Source organism: Cryptomeria japonica, chromosome 5 (assembly GCF_030272615.1).
Source record: "Cryptomeria japonica chromosome 5, Sugi_1.0, whole genome shotgun sequence".
NCBI lineage: Eukaryota > Viridiplantae > Streptophyta > Pinopsida > Cupressales > Cupressaceae > Cryptomeria > Cryptomeria japonica.
Genome location: NC_081409.1, coordinates 515,267,721 through 515,288,665, shown reverse-complemented (window position 1 = coordinate 515,288,665; position 20,945 = coordinate 515,267,721). Strand labels below are relative to the sequence as shown.

Sequence of the window (20,945 nt, the reverse complement as noted above, 5' to 3'; positions counted from 1 at the left end):
CAATGAGTGTAAAAAAAAAAAAAAAAAATAGAAGTGGTCACATTGTTATACAATTAAAACAATTCTAGGAGGGGGGTCTTTACTAAGAGGATTACCCTAAACGTCTAGGAGATCCCAGCCATGAGGAAAAATCTTCAAACCCATTATGGTGTCGTCTTTTTCTTCCTAATTAGTAGGAATAGTGTGAACAAAGAGGTATTGCAAGAGCTAGCTAAGGGTACTTATCATTATCACACTAGTCAGGACTGTCATGGTCATTTTGATAGTCAGTATAAAGAATACATTTTGTAAGCACATTTCGCTTGTCATCAATGACTTGGTCAACAATTTGAGACTGTCTTCACACTTGCAAAGTTGTCAAGCAGGTTGGGTATGGGCTTGAACATGATTGGTGTGTACTCTTTGCTGTCAAATGGACATATCAAGGTTCTCCACTAAAAATTCATGTTCTCTTCAAACACATCTCAACTGGTTCTAAAAATTTACGGGAATTTGTCATGGTGCCTTTTGCACTTCATAATTCTGTTAACATTTTGACATCCATAACTGCAAATGACATTCATGTTTACATTCAAATTTACATACGTTAATCTATCTAATATTTCCTAAATTTTCCATTAAATCAAGTGAGCATGACAGAGTCCTTGCAAACAATAAACTACAACCCATTTGCATTAAAAGTTCTATGTGATCTCCATCCACCCATCAAATTTTCTTACCTGGTGGAAAAAAAATTAAAGAAGGGCAATGCAAAGATGTCAAAATGAAAAAAGACCTGTGACCAAACAAGCATTTGTTCAAACTTCATAGAATCAATCCTCCGCTTACCCAAGCTTCTTGGTGTGTATAAGCCAGAAATTGGGATGCCAAAGGAAATTGGCATGTAGATACTGTCTAGAAATCACATGATGTAACTCTACAGAGAGGTACTGACTGCCAACTGACAAATAAATTGCTTTGGATAATGATGGTTTCAAGACAATTCTAGTATATTTCATTGGAATTCTTACCAAACGATTATGTGAATACAAACTCACAATAACCGAAGTGGGAACCTCCTATCAAGTTCCTTCACAGAAATGCCATACATACTGCTTCATAGAGATTTTCAGTCCTAAATACATTTTGCAATTCAGTAACAAATCTATTTCAAATTCCATATATAGAATGGAAGGAATCCTATTTTGACAGAAACCACACAAAGCTTGCAATTTTCAGTCATTACGAAGGACCCTTAAAGGATAGTCAGAGCATTGTCACTTAAGAAGCTTATTGCAGGTTGCAACTCCAACAGCTGCAGCAAGATGCCATCCTGCATGAAGATATGGAGTTTTGGGAAACATGTCATCTGCAACATAAAGTGCAGCACCTACAACAGATGAAGCAGTGTGCAAGTTGTAGGCCTTTCTCAATTCTGGTTCTGAAGCTGCTCTTTTAGCAAAATCCAACTGCAAATTTAAGCTAGTAAAGTCAAATCTTAAACAACCTTCAGTATCTATGGAATTTTTTATGATTACGACATTATCATAAGTTGTATACTTGAAATTGGAATTACAAGAACCCTTAAAAGTGGCATAAAAAATAAAATGGTCCATCATTCCATGAATGAATACCTCCATTATTCCAGTGTGAATAGCAGAGACTAAAAATGGTTGAAATGGTAGCATCATAGCAGATGCCACAATCAATGTTTTTGGGTTGTCATTCCTCAATGCTGTTGTAAGACACTGTACATGAAATAATTGTGATTATGAAAACAGAGCTCAATGTTGTTTGCGTCCATCAACCAAACAAACATAAGCATAAAGCAAACACAAACATCTAATAAAGATTTTGATGATTGGTTTCCATTGCAGTTCCTACAGCATTACACTTACCTAGCCATCTTCTTATAAAAATGCATAGCTACTTGCCAAAGCAACTCTTATGTATTTTAAATTTAAGCTGCTTTACCCAACAAAGTGTTTAAAAACTTAAAAACATAAATCTAGTGTTCTATTTTGCCAACTATTCAAAAAGTCCAGTACAAAAGTTACACTATGCAAGTTTCTTGTTGACCATATTTTTCTCTAATGGTTTTCTTCAGTTATTTCGATGTTGAACTAAGAGTTTTTAAGATGTTACCACCCTATTTGTCAACCAAATTTGTTGATCATTTTAACTATGATATGCTCTTGAATTCTAAATATCCATATCTTAGAAAATTAGTGTGGATTTTTATTTTCCTAGCATAGGTTTTTCCTACACTTTTATTCATGTTCGCTTGTGAGTTGTCGACATCTTCCATGGGAGTTACATTTGTCATTTTCCTATTTTTTAATACTTGTGATGTACTCTCCTTATTGGTCATATTTGCCACCTCCTCCTTCTCACTTAATCTATATATACTCACTCTTCTAGTTTGTATTCCCAAATTCAAGTATTCATGTAGGCTCATGCTTTTTGAGCTCTCTTAATGCCATTTTGCCTTTTGGAGCATTTGCATTTCTCTTTGGATTCTAACTCTGTAATGTTATTTTGATTTTTATCATTTGTATTTGCAGTTTTATAGTTTTTACTTCATCTACTGGATCTTGCATTATCATTTGTTTTACAGATTCTAAGATGGTATTAGAGCACTTGGTGCAGGATTAGATCTTCTAAGTTTCCAGACTTTGAGATATTCAAGGGGGTTAATCACTTTGCATGCAGGTTGCATGGAAATTCAGTATGCTCTTCTCTTGCATCTTTAGATAATCTAGAGAATCAATAAAGTTTGACAAAAAAAAAATTAACCTTTGGGTGTCGTACTTATGTTTTTCCTGAAATTTGGGCGATTGCAGCTCTTTGGTAATTCTAACAACACTTTCAATTTTTCCATAGCATTCAGAAGGTTCAAGAAAGTCAAGAGTGCCTTTCACTTAATCAAATTTGGAGATCAAGAAACTCGTTTGCAAATGGACATTTAATCATTGCATCAGGCATGGAGCTTGTTTCTAGAGCATTTTAGACCAAATGGACCCTGCCATTACATTGCAAGGCCCATAAAACCCTATTCCCATATAAACTTGTCAAAATTGGGCTTAAGCAAATTTGAGGCAAAAAAATTTCCTTACAGAAGCCATACAACCTATACGTAGGTTGTAACGTGCGAAATTTTTTAAAAAATTTATGGGCCTTCAACTGATCATGGCATTGTAGTGGCCACCAGTAGCAGCAAAGACCACCACCAACAAAGGCTCTTCTTGCCTTCAACATCCGCCACCTAGTGATGCCACTTTGACTCAATTCTTTTGGGTATGAAACCATGGTTTAGCCAAAAGGTCATTTCCCACACAGTAGACAATGGTGTTGGCCTTTATAGGCACAAAGAAATATTTTGATAGCATCTTGCTTTTTCGATTGATGACATCAGCATGATGTCAACAGTTCTCCCTCCCTAATCATCCCTCTCCATTGACAATTTGGGAGTTGAACCTAACTTCTTATAAAGCCCTAACTTGAGCATACAACATACAACCTCTTTTTTTAGAGCAATTTTTTTATTTTGGTTATTTTTCCACGCTCTTTGCAATGGTGTGGTATTTTCAAATTTTAATGTACAAATTTTTCAAAATTATAGATTCTCATAAGTGACTACACAATTCTCATTTTGGGAACTTCCAAGGCTCCATTCAAGTACATATGAGCAGCTATTTAATTTTCTTGACTCTATTTTGAAGTTGTACTTCCAGCATTTGATTATATTTTGAGCATTCGTAGAAGCATTGGAATTAAGACCACTTTGAGTTTCTTGCTAGTGCCATTTGTACTCAAACTAATTATAAAGTACCAAATCATATATGTTAGTGTGGGGTCATTTCAGCAACTAGTAACATGAGGGATATTATCTTGGGGTATTGTAATCATGAATTGAGATAAGTTCCATTATGGATGGTTAATTCATGGGTTCTGTTACGAAATTCCATTTTTCTATTGTCAAGGTAAATTCAGAAATTAGTTGTCCTCAAAACAACAGATAGTGAACAACTACATTATGCAGGATCTGGACTCATTCCTGAGCCATTGACCATGAACAAAAGCATGCATGGTTAAGCAACAATAACATGGTCTACAGACTAATATGTCTTACTACTAGGATATTCCACATCAAATTGAACACACATAATGCCCTTTCACTACTTGGAACCTCATCTGATAGTTGCATGAAGATCTCGATTGTTCATCTAAGAGTGATGCTTCCTCAGAAAATCTTTCACATATGGATGATACTGAGACTATTACAGATTCTCCATATTCTGATAACCCATCTACAGTTGAGAATATTTCTCTTGTCCCAGTTGCTTCATCAAGGTTCAAAGCTGCTTCTTTGAGGGCTTCCAGTGATTCTCTATGATAGGATTCTTCATATCTATAGGATCCACTTCATTGGGAGGTCCACTTACTAGACATTTCACATCTGTTTGTGGGCTCTCACCTTTCAGATCTTGATGACAGTATTGAGGATATTTTTTTTCTTTTTGATGATATCTCTAATGGAGTTGCATCTACTTCTCTGGATGTATTTTCTGTACCTCTGCATGCTTGCATGGTGATAGCCTACAGTTCTCAGATCCTTCTAATAATTGGAGCTATCTTAAGTCCTATTTTGTATCTGATTTGATTCATCAAACTTGTCACGATTTAGTATTGGCTTTGTTGAGCACCATCTAGAGACATCTTTGTATTCCCTCTTTTGAGGGGGTTCTTTTTGCCTCCCTGTAGGGGACCATCTTTGTGCATGAATACCTTACATAACCTCATTGCAAAACCCATTTCTGATTCTCTTTCTTCTTTGGGGGATCTTCTCTTTGGATCTATTCAAGGTACATATAAACCCTCCTAATCTCCCTTCTCCATTTCCTGCTTCCTTATTGCAATCTTCTACAATTATGCCTCAAACTCCAAATCAAACTTTGGCACATTTGAGCACTAACTTGGATATTTAGGAGCATTTTCTCGAACCCTTTATTCCACATTTTGGGTGGCAATTCAGCTGACTTGCAACTTAGTGTTTATTTCTTCTAAAAGAAAGGTGTATATTTCATTGCAAAGGGACCTATTCAAGCACTCATTTCTATATTTATGTTCTCCCTCTACTATGTGTTCTCCTTGATCTTGCAAAAATATTGAAAGGCTTCATCTTTTGGGGGGCTTCTTAGTCCGTCGTTCACTCTCTACATTAAGGGGGGTCTTTCTCTCTTTATTTGGGTGGGAAAGCTAGGGCAGGGCTATTCTCTCTTTTCTTGAGAGGACTTCTATGTCCCATTGATCTAAGTTTGTACGTACTAGGCCTGCACTTGTGTCACAACCCTCCTTTATCACTTTTTGATTTGATACAATTCTATTATATTTTTGGTTGAGCTATTGAAAATAATTGAATTAATATTATAAAAGAATAAATAATGGACCCACATACACACTTGGAGAATATAATTCAAAAGGCATTATTTATTTTTATTTTTATTCCCAATTATGGCACATGTTGTAGGAGGAATTAGAAGCTTCTAGAAGAATCTTCAATACCTTGCATGTAACTCCCCCACTAGGATATTAATCAATTTTGCATGGGTCCAATATTGGAAAAGAATCTCATTTTTAATTAATTTTTCTAGATAGTGGAATTAAGGGATTTTTCCTATATATTGTATGCAAATTTTCAAAAAAGGGGGTTGGTGATTCTTTGAAGAAAGTTTTCTCAAATAGTTTGTTTTAGTAGTCATATTTTCATTTTTTTGGAGAATAGTTAAGTTTGTTTTGAAGAATTTTTCCAAGCTTGCAAATAAGGATCAAAGAAGGCTAGGCTTGAAGATTTGGAGAGGATTCAACAATCAAAAGGCTTCTCCAGGTTCCCTCTCTTTTTGTATTTGATATTTCTTTATGTAAATTTTTATATTTCAAAGGAAATATCTCCTCCTAGATTCTTTAGTTGAATATTGTTTTCTGAAAGAAATCATTTCTTAATTGTTAGATAGAAAAGAAATCTATTTTTCATTAAAGAAATGCATTGAAAAAACAAAAATTCTTTTCTTTCTAAAAATACAAATGCAGATTTCTCTTTCATTGTTAATCTATTATTTAATCTATTTAAAAGAAAGAAATCAGATTCTGTTTTTTCTTGTTTTTTTTAAATCTAGAGAAGATCTTGAATCAAAAAAAAGAGGAAAATAAATCATGCTTTTCCAACACCTCTATTCTTTTTTTTTTTAAAACTTGAATTCCTTTATCTCTGAAAATAATCCTTTTCTTTCTATGCTTATAATCATTTGTATTAAGAAATATCGCTATGTGATATAATATTTCAAGTATGAATTCTTCTCAGATTATTTCTATAAAATCCCTGTGGAAATATTATCTTGTTAATTATTTATTTTCAGAAAACTCTCTCTGTGAATATCAATTTCCTGGAAATCTCATCAAAAATGTTATTATCTCAACATAAGACAGAATTGTTGAATATGATCTCTGTGAAATCAAAATTTATACATCTCTGAGGAGATTTAGCTCTCTGTTGTATTGCTGCCTCGAATTCAAGCGCAGTGTATTCCCTGGGCTCCTGTGAGATCATCTGAATTAAATTTCCTCTATTATCTTCCATGCCTGTGAATAGATTCTTTTTTTTTTAATGTATAATAACATTGTTATATATATACATACTCCTCTTAGATTATTAAATAAACTGGATATATATATATATATTTGTAATATTAAACTTATGCAGAAAAAATACATATAAATTAATACACAGTGATTTGAAGAAAAAAAATATATTTTTGCATGAAATATCGGTCAACGCAGGGGGGCGGGCGGAGTTATTGCACCGTCAAGGAGTGGTACCCCCCACTACCCCTGCGGTCACTATTACGGCAATGGCCGCAGAGGGAGTGGAGGGGACCACGGCTGTCCCCTCACCACTACGGGCCTGTACCCGCAGGTCCGCAGTGGTGTGGGACCCGTGGCCCCACTCCCACTTGGTTTTAAAAACCACTACAAAATTTAATTAATGGCAATGGGATTTGTTAATTTCTTTTTTTATTTTAATCTTAGTTTAATAAAATTAAACTTAGGTAAATTCATAATTAAATTATCTTTAGTAAATTTACAATTAATTTATCTTTAGTAAATTTTTAAATTGTAAATTAAATTATATCAAATCTTATAATTAGAATTATTCAATCTATTTAAGATCCATTGGGGCACTTAGTTGGCATTTTAGCAATTAATTCATATTAATATGATTCAAACCAAATGTCTAAGCTAATTGCTATTTTTGGGACCAGTGACTCTATAAGTGATTATTCTCATGGTAGAAATAAAACATTGTTTAACCTTGCATGTAACCTACACTATTCTTGCATCACGCGAATTACTTTACATTATTTACATTTATTGATGACAAAGTTACATTTTCTTCATCTTCATGCAAGTTACACGTTTAATTATTAATATGCGAGTTTCATAATTGTCATTATTATGCAAGTTACATTTCAAGTCTTGAATATTAAATAATTTAGTTATGGTTTTTATTCCACGTGGTTCATCAAGTAGTTATTTCAATTAATTAAGCTTTGCAATATCTAATTATGCACGTTCCATTCATAATTGTTTCAAGCATGATGTTTTTCATAGCTTCTTAGTTAAGAAAACTAAATAAAGGAAGTCGGAAAACCAAAACCTAGCAGCGTTCAGTATTTACGGTGCCTCTGGGTCACGCTTACGAGTAATGCCGTCGTGTTGAACTACTGCACTTAAAGCCTAATAAAGTTGCATCAACGACATATGTGGCATCGTCCCTATAAATCGTCGGGGAGTAACAAGGGACACTTGGAAGTTAAAATCCAAGGGGCGGGTAATCCCCCTTGGATAGATAATCTAACAAGATAATCCTTAAATGATTTTACACCCGTTGAGTTAAACCATAGTAAACCCCCTTTAGGGTTGATTAAGTGAAATGCTTTTATGAAATTGATTTAATCATGAAGAGTTGTTGACGATTGACAATTGGGTCAAGGGTGACGCTCATGATAGGTATTAGGATCTAGTTGTTTTAGGCCACAAGCAATAGGCCACCTTGAGCCTTTGCTTAAGTGCTACCACCGTGGGTAACAACCGCAGAGAAACTATCTGGGACATTGACCCTAGAAAGGGTTGCGTACCCATTAATCAGTTTACATCAAACCATGGAGTAGAAAATAGAACTACATACTTTACGCCTTGATCCCGTGCCGAAACGGGTATGTAGGCAGTCTAGGGACGGAGTTGTCCCTAGTACTCAGGCGTTCGTGGATGGGGTCTAGGTTTGGTAAGAAGAAGGATTGAGTAGAATCCTAATTTGAAAGATAAGTATAATAAAAAGGAAAAAGTAATTCAATGCATACTCGAAAGGAATCCCATATGGATTCGCTTGACTTCTCGAGGCTTTAAGCCAAATTCCGAGGCGGAATTCAAGCTTGTATTATGTTATTTTGATTTCTCCCAAGGACGGCAACCTCGGTGCACTCCTATTAGAAGAGTGTAGTACTTAGTGAGTGACTCGGGACCCGAATGGTCCCGATGAGTCTAAGTCTCTGGCCAGAGCACCTCCTATCCCAATTGGATAGATGCCTACCCCGTATGAGTAGATGCCTATCCCGTATTGGATAGATGAAACCTCCTGCTCCGTATGGACAGATGCCTAACCCGTATGGTTAGATGTTCATCCCGAATGGATGAATGCCTAATCCTAATGGATGGATGCCCAAAGTATGCGATTGAATCAAACACAAATGATTAAAGTAAACAAAAAAAAAGTGGTCAAATTTTGTTGGGTTAAGTAAGGTGGGTTGTTACAACTTGTGTCTTGTTTCCATTTGCTATGTATCTTCCCTTCCTGAGTATGCCTTTTCTTCTAAGTCCACTCTTCCCTTCTTGCTATTGGATTTTCAAAATTCTCTATCTTGCCATTCATTATGTCTATCAAACTCCTTGCCATTGTATTTGTTGGACTTCTCCATCTTGTCATTCTCATTGCTCAACTCCTACCGCCTTGTCCTTTAGTTCAGTCTTGTGTAATGACCAACCTTTGATCCTTGATATTTCTGCCTATGTTTTTATTTCCCTCCTAACTTCTCAACGCATGTCGTGTTGTTTTCAAAAGTCTATTTTTGGCAGCAATATTTTCAAAATGGAATCTTTATCGCCCATGATCACTGTTCAAATTTTAAGTTGTGGGTGTGCATGGTGGCCAACCTCTCTATTTGCGGAGGATATAAAAGAGAAAATGTTTTCATCTAGAGGCATCATCCACAATCAAATTCCTTTCAGAATCTATTTTGAGCACTTGTATTCAAGTGTGGGAATTCTAGGAGAAAAAACCTAGCAATTTTGGAAGACAATCTCATACAGTGTTCATATTTGAACTTCACTAGACACAAACTCTAACCGCACTGTATTGATCTGATTTGTCATTGCTATGGGTATGAATTGTTATTGTAGTTATTAATCTTGCACAACTATTTGAAACTAATATAACCATTATTGTAATAAGAAAGAAATCAGGATCCACGCCTATTATTTTAATTTATTTGTTGTTCACTATAATAAATAAATAAAAATTGGGAGTTATTTTGTCATTTTTTGTTTTAAGAGTAATGATATTGTTGATGCATAAATGATATTCTTTATCTGAGTTGTCTAAGATCTGAGTGGTTACTAGGGCTAATTATGTTGTCATTAAAATAATAAGTGTTTGTGGAATGTTAAGAATCGGTTTTGGATTATTGTTTTGGCTTGAGACATTACAAAGGCTTCTTCTCTTTGAGAGGGATTTACATGGGTACCTCATCAAGAACCGTTTGTTGGGACCCATTTTTTCACCCACCTAAGCTACACTTAAGGGGGTTTGTTAGTGTAGGTTTTTACTTTCGTAGTATAGATTTTTCCTAAACTTTTATTTAAGCTTGCCTAAAGTTAATACAGTGACCATTATGTGAATGAAGTGAGTCATTGGCATCATCCATGGGAGTTACGCTTTCCTATTTTTGGATACTTTTGGTATACTCTCCCTATTGATCATATTTGTCACCACCTCCCTCTCACTTAGTCTATATATATTCACTCTCCTAGCTTGTATTCATGTAGACTATGTTTTTTGAACTCTCTTAATGTTATTTTGTATTTTGTTTCTCTCATTGGATTCTAACTTTGTATTGCTATTTTGATCTTTAATCATTTGCATTTGTAGTTTTATAGTTTCTATTTTCTAAACTAGATATTGAGTTATCATTTGTCTTGTGAATTCTAACATGGAACAATCTTACATAATAAGAAACATTTTCAACACTTGGTCTTCATGTTTAACTGTCAAACCCACTATCGATGTGATTAGGACAAAACATCCCCCTGGTAAGTATTTCACTCTCAAAACCCAAGAATATCTTATAGCTTATATAAGATCCACACCATAGGGAGAGAAAATTTAATGGTATCAAAGCCAGGCAGTTCAAATAATTCGAGAGATATAACAAAGGAGATATGACCTTAAATAGAGAAATTAAAAACAAAGTTTCTAAAATAGAAACAAACGATGAAAAGGAAACTACCTAAACATCTAAATGTAAGATGACCATTATAGAAACATTAAAATATATATAAATACCCTCCCTTAATGGTCATCAATCTAACTACCTTACAGAAGACAATCTCTAGGTCTTTTGGTCACAAAAGCATAGAAGGCTGCCCCTTTTCTTCTGAACACTCTGTTGCTGCTAAGACCTTCCCTGGATTGCAAAATGTTAATGACCAAGAGTACCAGAATCTGTCCAACTTGATGCTGGATAACAAAACTAAAATCGACAAAAACCTGAAACCACGATTTTGAGGAAAATTTGACAAACCCTCCAAAGAGCAACAAACACGATTTTGTCAAAAACCACAAAAACTTTTGCAGATGTCCGCCCTAGCAACTCCAGATGTGACCCAAAATAGACTGCAAGATACCACGATTTTTTTTTAAAAACTATTCAACTCTTAAATCTAAGGTTACAAATCATCATTTTTGTGGGAAAAAATAGTAAAACCCACCAATTAAACCCAAATAACCAAAATCTCATGCAAACTTCGCGAATTACAAATGATTTTTGAGGACAAAATCAAAAAAACCAAACAAAATTTTTTTAGGAAAAAATCATGAAAACCCACAAATAATTTTGTGGACAAAATATTATAAAACCCAAAATAACAAAATCCCACGCGAATGAGAAACTTTGCGAATTACAAATGAAACACGATTTATGAGAAAAAAAATCAATCAAAACCCAAAAATGATTTTTGAGGAAAAAATCAAACAAAACCCTGAAACGATTTTTGAGGAAAAAATTGAACAAAACCCACAGACAATTTTTTTAGGAAAAAAAATTCTAAAACAAAAAAAAAAAATTTAGGAGAAAAATTATAAAACCCACAAATAATTTTTTAAGGACAAAAATTATAAAACCTGGGCATAGAACTAATCATCCTCAACAAAACAAAGTTTGACCAAATAAGGGCCCACCAAGTCAAATCTTGACCCCCACAAAACCAAATCATAAGTCGTGGAATAGGAAGTCAATGCAGTATGTTCCAAAATGGAGGATGCAAGGCTTGTAGCAAAGAAAATGCACGCAGCAAATCGTGTTTTCTCTTGTCATGAGGAGATTCAACAAAGTCGTTGCAAACTACAGAGGTAAACCCTAGACCTGTCACAGAACTCAGAACCTTTGCAAAAAAGACACAAAAACTATCATCGCAGTATGAAGCGCAAAGAGGATTTGAGGGACGAAAAAAGATGCGCAATGCAGAGACGCACAGTGTGAAGAGCTGCCAGAACAAAAAAAGAGACGCAGGTTTTGCAAACAAACCCGTCGTCATCGCACAAAGGCGCAAGAAAAGCACAAAGTCGCTAAAGCAGAGCCGCCTACCAAAAACAACCCCCGAACTGCAGAAACACAACCCTACGCCCGCAAAGAAAAATACGATCCAAGTGGCCACGAACAGAAGATCGCGGGAATTTCAGAAACCCTCAATCACAAACTACCCACGAAAACACGCCCACATACAAGAGAGAAAGAAAATTAATTCGCACCAAAAAAATCCTTGAACTACATACACGAACCCATGCTTTTCAAAAAGAAACTCTCAATTTCATAACCCTGGGCCCTCCCGCGAGGGGGTCAAACCCAGACCAGCTCCTTAAATAGAGAAATTACAAACAAAGTTTCTAAAATAAAAATGAACGACGAAAAGGAAACTAACTAAACATCTAAATCTAAGATTACCATTATAGAAACATTAAAATATTATATTAAGGCAAAGACTATGCTGCATAAAGAAACTATGAGTATGTAACAAAACATCTCACAAAGTGCACATTTTAGCTGTCCTAAACCACATGATTAGTCTCATAAAGCAATGTCTCAAGGAAATTCAATAGAGATTGCTAAGTGTCCTAATAAGTTCAACGGAGATGAAGGCCTTGACTTAGAGCTTTCTTGGAGACCCATAATACACACATAGACAGGATTTGGGGACTGACTTCTAATGTGTTTTATTAATTAATCATTTTAGATAATCACTGTCACTACCACATGTTATAGGCGGTTGTCATTAAATATTCCTTTTCACACAACTAGTGAGCCCATATAAGAGCAGATTTGATGTTATCTCTTCCCACGCATTATTATTTTCATTTCATTAGTCTTTTATTCTAAACATGGACTGCAGAAAATTTGAAGTCTTTAATACAAGAATAGGTTTGTCTAAGTCGTTAATGATTTTCTCTGTCATAAATCTAGTTACTCCTGCAACCACATCAACCGTTGCAATCTCGTATGATAATTGTCTATTTCAAAAGATATTTCAATTAGAATCAATATGTGAGGGTACCCAGCTATAAATATTTAAATTTCATTTGTATCTCAGTTATTTGAATTTCTCAATCTACCCAAGGGCTGAATTTCACCTCTTCGAGGCTCAATTGACACTAAAATTCATGATTGTTTTTATAGAATGCTTAGTATATTATCTTTTCTTGATGGGATCACGTCAACCTTGAGTTTATGCATTCTTTGGCAGCTTTGGAAGCAACTTGGCACCATCACATATATGTGATTAGTCACAAAACATATATTTCTTGATGAAGGGGAACATTTAAATCGCATAGGAATTTTTTTAAGCAACTTAGCACCATCCCCATTTGCAAGGGGCAGCTGAGCCATCTTGTGAGAATTTTCCTATAGCAACCCAAGATCTAGAGGCCAATGAATAGCACAAATACAAGAGAGACAAAGATAGACAAGAACAAACTATATTCTCATCAAGATGCAAAATGTCCAACTGATACAATTGGATCAATCAACTAGATTAATTACATACAATGTAAATGAGTCTACTAAAGGCAAGGCCATAGGGAAATGAGAGCACACAATCATGACATGTAGCCCAATGAGATACAAGGGTAGGTAGGGGTAGGTAGGGGTAACAATAAATAATTCGATTAAAGGTGGATCACCCACCAAAGGTGGAATGTGATAACAAGATAACACCACAAAAAGCGGAATTTCTCCTACAACCATCTTCCCTAAATGCACAATTCCCTAAGTGTCTCATATGCAAACTACAATGAATGCAGTATCCTAAGTCAACTTAAGTAAAGTGTAATTATGATATATAATTTACCCCAACACCCCCCTTAAGTGCAACTTACGAGAATGTAGACTCAAGCTAACAATACAAAATGGGTATCGGCTACTCCCAGGCAACCTCTCACAAACAGAGAAAGAAAGAAAAACCCAATAGGAAAAAACTCCCCCTCCCCACCCCTCAAAAGAGAGATAAATACACACAATGCTCCCAATGATGTACGAGAAGAACAAAACCTCATGTGAGGAAAAAGCCCCCCCATAAGAGAGAAGAAGAGAGACCATGAAGCCCCCCCTCAATGTAGAATCTCCTGCAAAGATGGTCCAATGATGACGACCAACGTTACTCCCCATTAGGAAGAAAGAGAGCCAATGTTGCACCAAGAATGTCAAAGTGTGACAAAACCAAGTACCAATGTCAAAGAAGAATGATCGATGAATCACTCAATGCAACAAGATGAAGATCGGACATTGAGACACCTACTTGAGCATCAACTAGATACTCATCAATGGCAGATTAGTACAATCTAAATCTCACTAGAAACTTGCACAAATTTGTACAATCTAAGTCTCAACTGAGCCATGCACCAAGTCTCACAAGATATTTCCTAATCTACAAAGTACAAGAGGATTACATCAAATATGTCATCAATGACAAGGTACAAAGAAGAATGACACTTTATATTAGTGCATGTACAAAATAGCTCATGCAAGAGAATACAACATGATGATGCAAATCTAGAAACATGAAGATGTGTACTGCCCCTCTCTAATTCGTCTTTCCTTTTTGTGCATCGATAGACTATATTGGTATAGCTTAGACTATTTTGTGATGCTATGATTGGGTGTTTATGGATTTACTTATGATTTGGATCTTTCTTTATTGGTGATAAACATATTATATTTGCACTTGACATTATGATTTTATGAGGATGATGATGTACTCTTATTTGATGATCTATATGTACTCATTCCATAGGCATGGTTAATATTTGTTTATGGTGATTTGATGATATTTTATGATGTACTAACCCTATTTCATGATAACATTGGGTATGATGATGTCGATAATAGTGCTTGATTGTTGTGACTGTCTTCTAAGTGTATTCGTGATAGAGACGATGTCATATCACTCACTACGAGCATGATATGATGTGATTCTCTTCACTTGCTTGTTTATTTACGTTATATGTTATTGCATATGTTGTTGTATATGTATTGGTGGTGACAGGTTTGAAGGTACCAGACATCGACTCCACCTGGCTCCACAGGTCTGAGTGTGTCTTTATCCCAATGGCAAGTTGATCGGAGATGACATGAAAACCCACTTTATACTCTAGGTTTAAGTTGATCACCCTTGTCAGTTTAGTGTCTTGGTGCGAGTTGTTGCCTAGGGTCGAGTGGTTTCTTGAGTTATCCTATGTTGGATTGTTTTGTTGTGTATGATTATTGATTGGTTTAATTATTAATTAATTGATTAATTGATTAAATTGATTTATATAGTTTAATAATTTAAATCGAATTAATGGATTAATATAATTTATAATAATAAATTAAATAATAGTTGATATAAACATTTTATATTAATGGGTGATTATTATTTGGAAATTAATTATTATTTATTTAATTATTTGTTGTGGTTTTAATATTATGTGGGTATTTATTTATATTTCATTATTTATTTAATTAATGGGCTTTTATAATTAATTGTGCCATTTTTGGATTTATTATTGATATTTAATTAATTTATATTGTTGTCGAGACTTGAATATTTTTATTGGATGTATAAATATTATTATCCATGGATATTATTTATTTATGGGGGTTTTGATTTATTATTGTATTGATTTGTCTTTTTGCCCTCTTGGTTAATATAATTTTATAAACACTACCTACCCTTTTATCCTATTGGTTGAATGGTGGGAGGTAGGTAAATAATATAATATAATTATTAAATAATTGCCTTGAAATCATACTGGGTAGGTATAATATATGATTAAAATGAATATTTTGATTGGTCGGCCTTTAATATAGTTTTGAGCTTTGATTTTTGGAATTTATTGGGCTTCCTATGCATTCACGGGGATTGGAATTTTTGGGAGCTTTTGGGAGATTTCGTTGAAGGACTTTGCTTTGGCTTTGGATTCGATTTGATTGAAGGTCCTTGCTGGATTTTGGATTTCATCTTTGTTTCTTTTCCAGGTTGGCTTCAAGTTTCCCTACTCTAAGAAATTGTTTTGAAAAGATTGTTTGTTGTGTTTGTGAAAGATTGCTTGGGAAAAATAGGGATTTGATTTCAGTTGTTATCATCTATTTGATTGAAGGAAAAGGATTCAGAAAGCTTGCACTTAGATTTGTTTTTCAAATTTCTTGCAATGCTGGAATGGGGGTTTTAGAATGTGTTTCTATGGCTATTAAAACTATGTGATTGCTTATTTCAATGGTATTCGTGTTATGGTGGTTGTATTGCTCTTGTAAACCCTTTTTTAGGTTCTCTTAGTGTTTGGAGACCCTTTTCTATGGTCTGCACTTGTTTGGATGTCTCTGCGACATATTTTCATGCATATGATCGTCGGTTGTAATCAAATTCTTGGTTTTATGACCTCATTAGGCTTACGTAAACCCTAGTCTATTTTTATGTTGGTCCTTTAAGTTTTTGGGTTGGTTTCAGACCCTGTCTGTGCCTCTGCCCGAATCTGGGCGTGATTGGTTTCTTCAAGTTTTCGTTTCCCGAGAGTTACATTTCTGTGACAAAAGCGCTACAAGAGGTTTAGATAGTTCCTGTCGCAGTTTTTGAAGTTTTCAATTTTGATTTCACGGTTCGATTTTCACTCCAGAGGCTTGATTTGTCATATTTGATGTTTTTTGGGCACTGCTCTAGCAAGTTGAGTGAATCCTTGCTATTGAGGTTGAATTATTGTAGCTCCAGCGAGAAGTTATGTTGTGCCTCGTTGTGGAGGATCGTGTGTTGTTATTTACCCGGGCTCATGTTGACTTTATTCTTATATTGTGGGATTGATGGCATACTATTTATGAGGCTGCCAAGAATGCATTTGTTGATCTTTATCTAATTGAGAACCTTGGATAACTAAGTTATTTATTGATGAGAGCCCTTGGTTATGTTATATTATGTTGCGTATGTGTTGTACCCTGAGGTCTAGGTGCATGCTAGGGGAGTAGGCTTCCAAGTGAGTGACTAGGGTCGTGGGGAGTAGACAGCCAAGTTACCCGGGGTCTAGACCGCTAGAATATCTCATTGGGAATTTATTTTGTAATCAAGTGATAATTTAATTAATTGATTCTAGGAAGGTTGGGTAATAGTAATTCACCATAATAAGATAAGAAATGGTTTGTGGCCTCAACGCATATCCCTGGGGTATTTATAGTGATTCGGGAATGGTTGAGAAGACCTTGGTGATCTAGGTAAGCTAATCTCCCCTACTCCTTCAAGGTTGAGATGGCTCCGCATGGGCATTATGGATGTTAGGAGAGGCTCCCAGGTTCCCATTATGGCTGCATGTGATGACACTCCTTCCCTACATGTAGGTCCTAGCACCTTGAGTCTTGATTTGATGTGTTGCCCCTGAAGATTTTATGTTGGAAGTATAATGATTCTTAAGCCTTGTTTTGGCCGTGTGATGTGCGGAGAGTTATCCTTTGGTTGTTAGGTGTCAACCTAGATTTAGAGTGTGAGTGGGATCTTGTGTCATCCCCTAGCACGGGGGGTGGTTCCTTATGTTTCCACATGGTCAGGTGGTTTGATGCCTTCTTCCATTGGGATGTTCTTCTTGGATGCTAGCATGCATGGATTTGGATCCTTGTTCTTCATTATGCGGATATCTTATGGAGCTGATTTCTATGTATTTGGAGTGGAAACATTGCATCATGATGATTTGTAATTGTAAAAAGATATTGAACAATTGTATCATGTGTTATCATGTATTGGATATTCATATGTAATGTTAGATTATGAGATCTATGTAGAAAGAGTTAGTACTTAAGCACTTGTATAGTATTTGGAATTGTGAGATGGATTTGTTATGTATAGTTTTATGGAAAGGAATAGCAAATGTAGTTATAACTCTAGTTTAAAAAAAAGGGAAAGTTTCTAGATGAATGGATTATGTTGTTTAGGTAAATTGATCTAGTTTATCTTAGGGAAATGCAATGGATCTTAAAGGATATTCTACTCTTACTAAGGAAATGGTTAAAGATCATGTGTAATTGTTGTATTGGGATTATGTGTTGGAATAGCTATATGTTTATTTATGATGGAAAGGATTGATTCTAGTTGTTGTGATTCTTGCTTAGACAAATGATTGTTAATTAAATGAAAAGAGTTATGATTCTTAGGAATTGGTTTAATCTTATTCTTGGTAATGAATATATGGTATGGTGCTATGATGATTAAAGAAATGGATTAGTAATGTCGTAATTAGTATTGGAAACGGAATAATGATGCTAGGATGTTGAATAAGTGATCGGGATTAGGAACATTTGGTATTGGTGCTCTTAAAATGAACCTAAGGGATTAAATGGGTTTTGCATTGTAAAAGGATGTATTCACAATAGATAGACTAGTGGGGTATCTTATGTATGTATAAAAAGACAGTTGTGGTTGAGTTAAAATGCATTGGTTTATGGTAGCAAATATGAGGTTATGCTTTGTGGATATGGTCTTGATAAATTGTGAGTAGTGACGTTGAGGTACCCTAGGGAAAGATTAATCATAGAGTTGTGTTTATTTCCGCTTGCGTATAGTGCTTTTATGTTTATGCTCATGATGGAAATATGCGTATCATGTTAATGGATGTTAAATGCATATGAATGGTTAGTTGTATATGTTGCATTAATAGATGTTGTTTTTTTTAAATTATCCCTATCTGCATGTTAGTTGGTGTATTTCTCTAGGGTATTTTGGCGGGCATTACAAGATGATGCCACCAAAAAGATGCCATGTAGAAGACTGCAAATGAAGATGCCTCCGATTGGTATGTCCCTAAAAAAAATGTAGGAGCAAATTGCACCCCCCCCCCCCCACGGCTGCCAATTGGAGAACGCTACAATACAGGTATGAAGGTGGACAAAAAAATGTGTTCCCAATTTTGCTTATTTAAGGAAAATTTTGTTTTTAAAAACTTAATTAAAAACTATGTTGTAGGGTTCATTGGGTTCACGGCCTGGTACTGGTCCGGTTCGTTTTGGGTGGACCGGTTCGCCTTTGGGTTCGGCCAAGGTTCGTACCCGAGCAAGCTGGTTCGTCCAGGGCAAACCCGAGGCCACCCCAGGGCGAACCTGGACACCTGGGTGCCCAAATTTACATTTTTTTTGCAAAAATTTATAAAATTTATAGCAAAGAGTTTAAACTTGCAGATTTGTGTGATTGTTTTGCAAATTATCACGCAGGTTTAAGACTTAAAATTATTAAGAACAACAACAGACAATTGATAGATTTATTCAATTTTTTTATGTCTAAAGCAAGATAAAATAGAAGAGCAAACAATTGAATTCTAACCTCTTACTCATTAACCTTATACAATGTACTAAAGCAATGCTCAATCACAACAGCAAAATACCCATGCATTAGCTCATTCTGATTTACAATCCTCGACTTACGAAAAGGAACAAAAATATTGAGTTTCCTGAGCTCACTTTCTTGACTGTTCACTCTTCTTCTTCTTCTTCATCTTCAATGGCATTAGTCGTTTCCATGAAGGACTTTTGCTGTTATTCTTGACTGCTATTGCATTTATTCTTGACTTGCTATTAGTCTTTCATCTTCTTAGTGCTATTCTTGATTGCTATTGCATTTATTCTTGACTGTTATTGCAAGAAGAAGAATCCATTAGATGATTTAAACTTAGTATAATGTTCCAATTGTTGCAAGTTGAATTTTGAAACAATGATTTTTGAACTTGATATTATCATTTTAATATTTTGATGTTGAACTTGAAGTATATGATGCTATGATGGTATGAACTATGATCATGATGCTATGATTACAAGTTTATATATATAAAGTTTTTATTTAAAAAAACTTAATAAAAAAACAATTTTAAAAAAAAACATTTAAAAAAAAACAAATTTTTTGAAGTTTTTAAGCAGAGCTCATGTACATTTTATTTGATCTCAATCTCAATATCAGTTATATTTCTAATGTAATATTACTCTCCTTGTGTGAAGGTTTATAGCTGTTTGTGATCTTGGAATGGAGTGAAGTGGAGTGAATACTCCAACACATCTCCCTACCTATCAGTTAGCCACTTGGGGTATCTAAAACAGTGCGAGACACGCAATGGATTTCAAAGAATTGATTGATTTACAGAATGAGCAAGACGCTCATAAATAATACAAGAGTATTTACAAGAATAGCAAGTTTCTAATAAAAAACTGTTGAGAAGATCGCAGAAGATCTTACTAAAATAGAATATACACTATTGAGCATTAATACTAAAATTAACATTATTTTAATATTCTAATACCCTCCCTTAATGCTCAATCTATTAACTACACCTATAGACCCCCTAAATTTTACAAATTTATCAAGACCAAGGGGCTTGATGAAGATGTATGTTGGCTGCTCTGAGGTAGGAACATACAGCAACTGGATAGATCCGTCTTCAACCAGCTGTCGAATATAGTGACAATGAGTTTCCACATGCTTGGTTCTTTCATGGAAGACTGGATTCTTGGCGAGTTTGAGCACTCCCTAATTATCACAGAACAAGGGAGTTGGACCTGCCTGGGAGACATGCATATCCGCAAGCATTCGTCAAAGCCAAACCGCCTCACAAGATGCCTTAACTGCTCCCCGATACTCTGCTTCTATCGAGGAGAGAGCCACTGCCTGCTGCTTCTTACCAGTCCATGTGACAGCACCAGATCCCAAACTAAACACATACCCTGTTGTAGATTTACGGTCATCAACCGAACCTGCCCAGTCAGAATATGTGTAACCACTGAGTGTAGGATCAGAACTCCGAGTGTACAGAAGTCCATAATCAGGAATGCCACTCACATAACGCAGCACACGCTTCGCTGCTATCCAATGATCAGCCTTGGGCGCTATCATGAAGCGTGAAATGTAGCTCACTGCAAAACTGATGTCGGGTCTAGTGGCAGTAAGATAGATGAGGCTGCCCACTAGTTGCCTGAACAAAGATTCATCCACAACTGGTGAAGATGACTGAGCTGAAAGTTTGAGCCCGGGTTCCATAGGAGTAGAGGCAGGTTTGCAATCCTGCATTCTGAACCTGTCCACAAGACTTCTGG

General features: G+C 35.3%; 1 protein-coding gene across 4 annotated transcripts in view; it reads right to left on the bottom strand.

The window, feature by feature from the left end:
* Window positions 1-778: 778 nt before the first annotated feature.
* The window catches only part of LOC131067761 (uncharacterized), a 39,694-nt gene continuing 19,527 nt past the window's right edge, over window positions 779-20,945 (bottom strand). For 3 of the 4 annotated variants that reach the window (XM_058002897.2, XM_058002894.2, XM_058002893.2), the window contains 2 exons: window positions 1,614-1,727; window positions 779-1,448 (listed from right to left, as the gene is read on the bottom strand). In XM_058002897.2, coding sequence (XP_057858880.1) covers window positions 1,257-1,448; window positions 1,614-1,727 — 306 coding nt within the window. In that variant the 3' untranslated portion in view covers window positions 779-1,256. The remainder of the gene's footprint in view (window positions 1,449-1,613; window positions 1,728-20,945) is intronic. The other variant, XM_058002896.2, reaches the window with a different exon arrangement.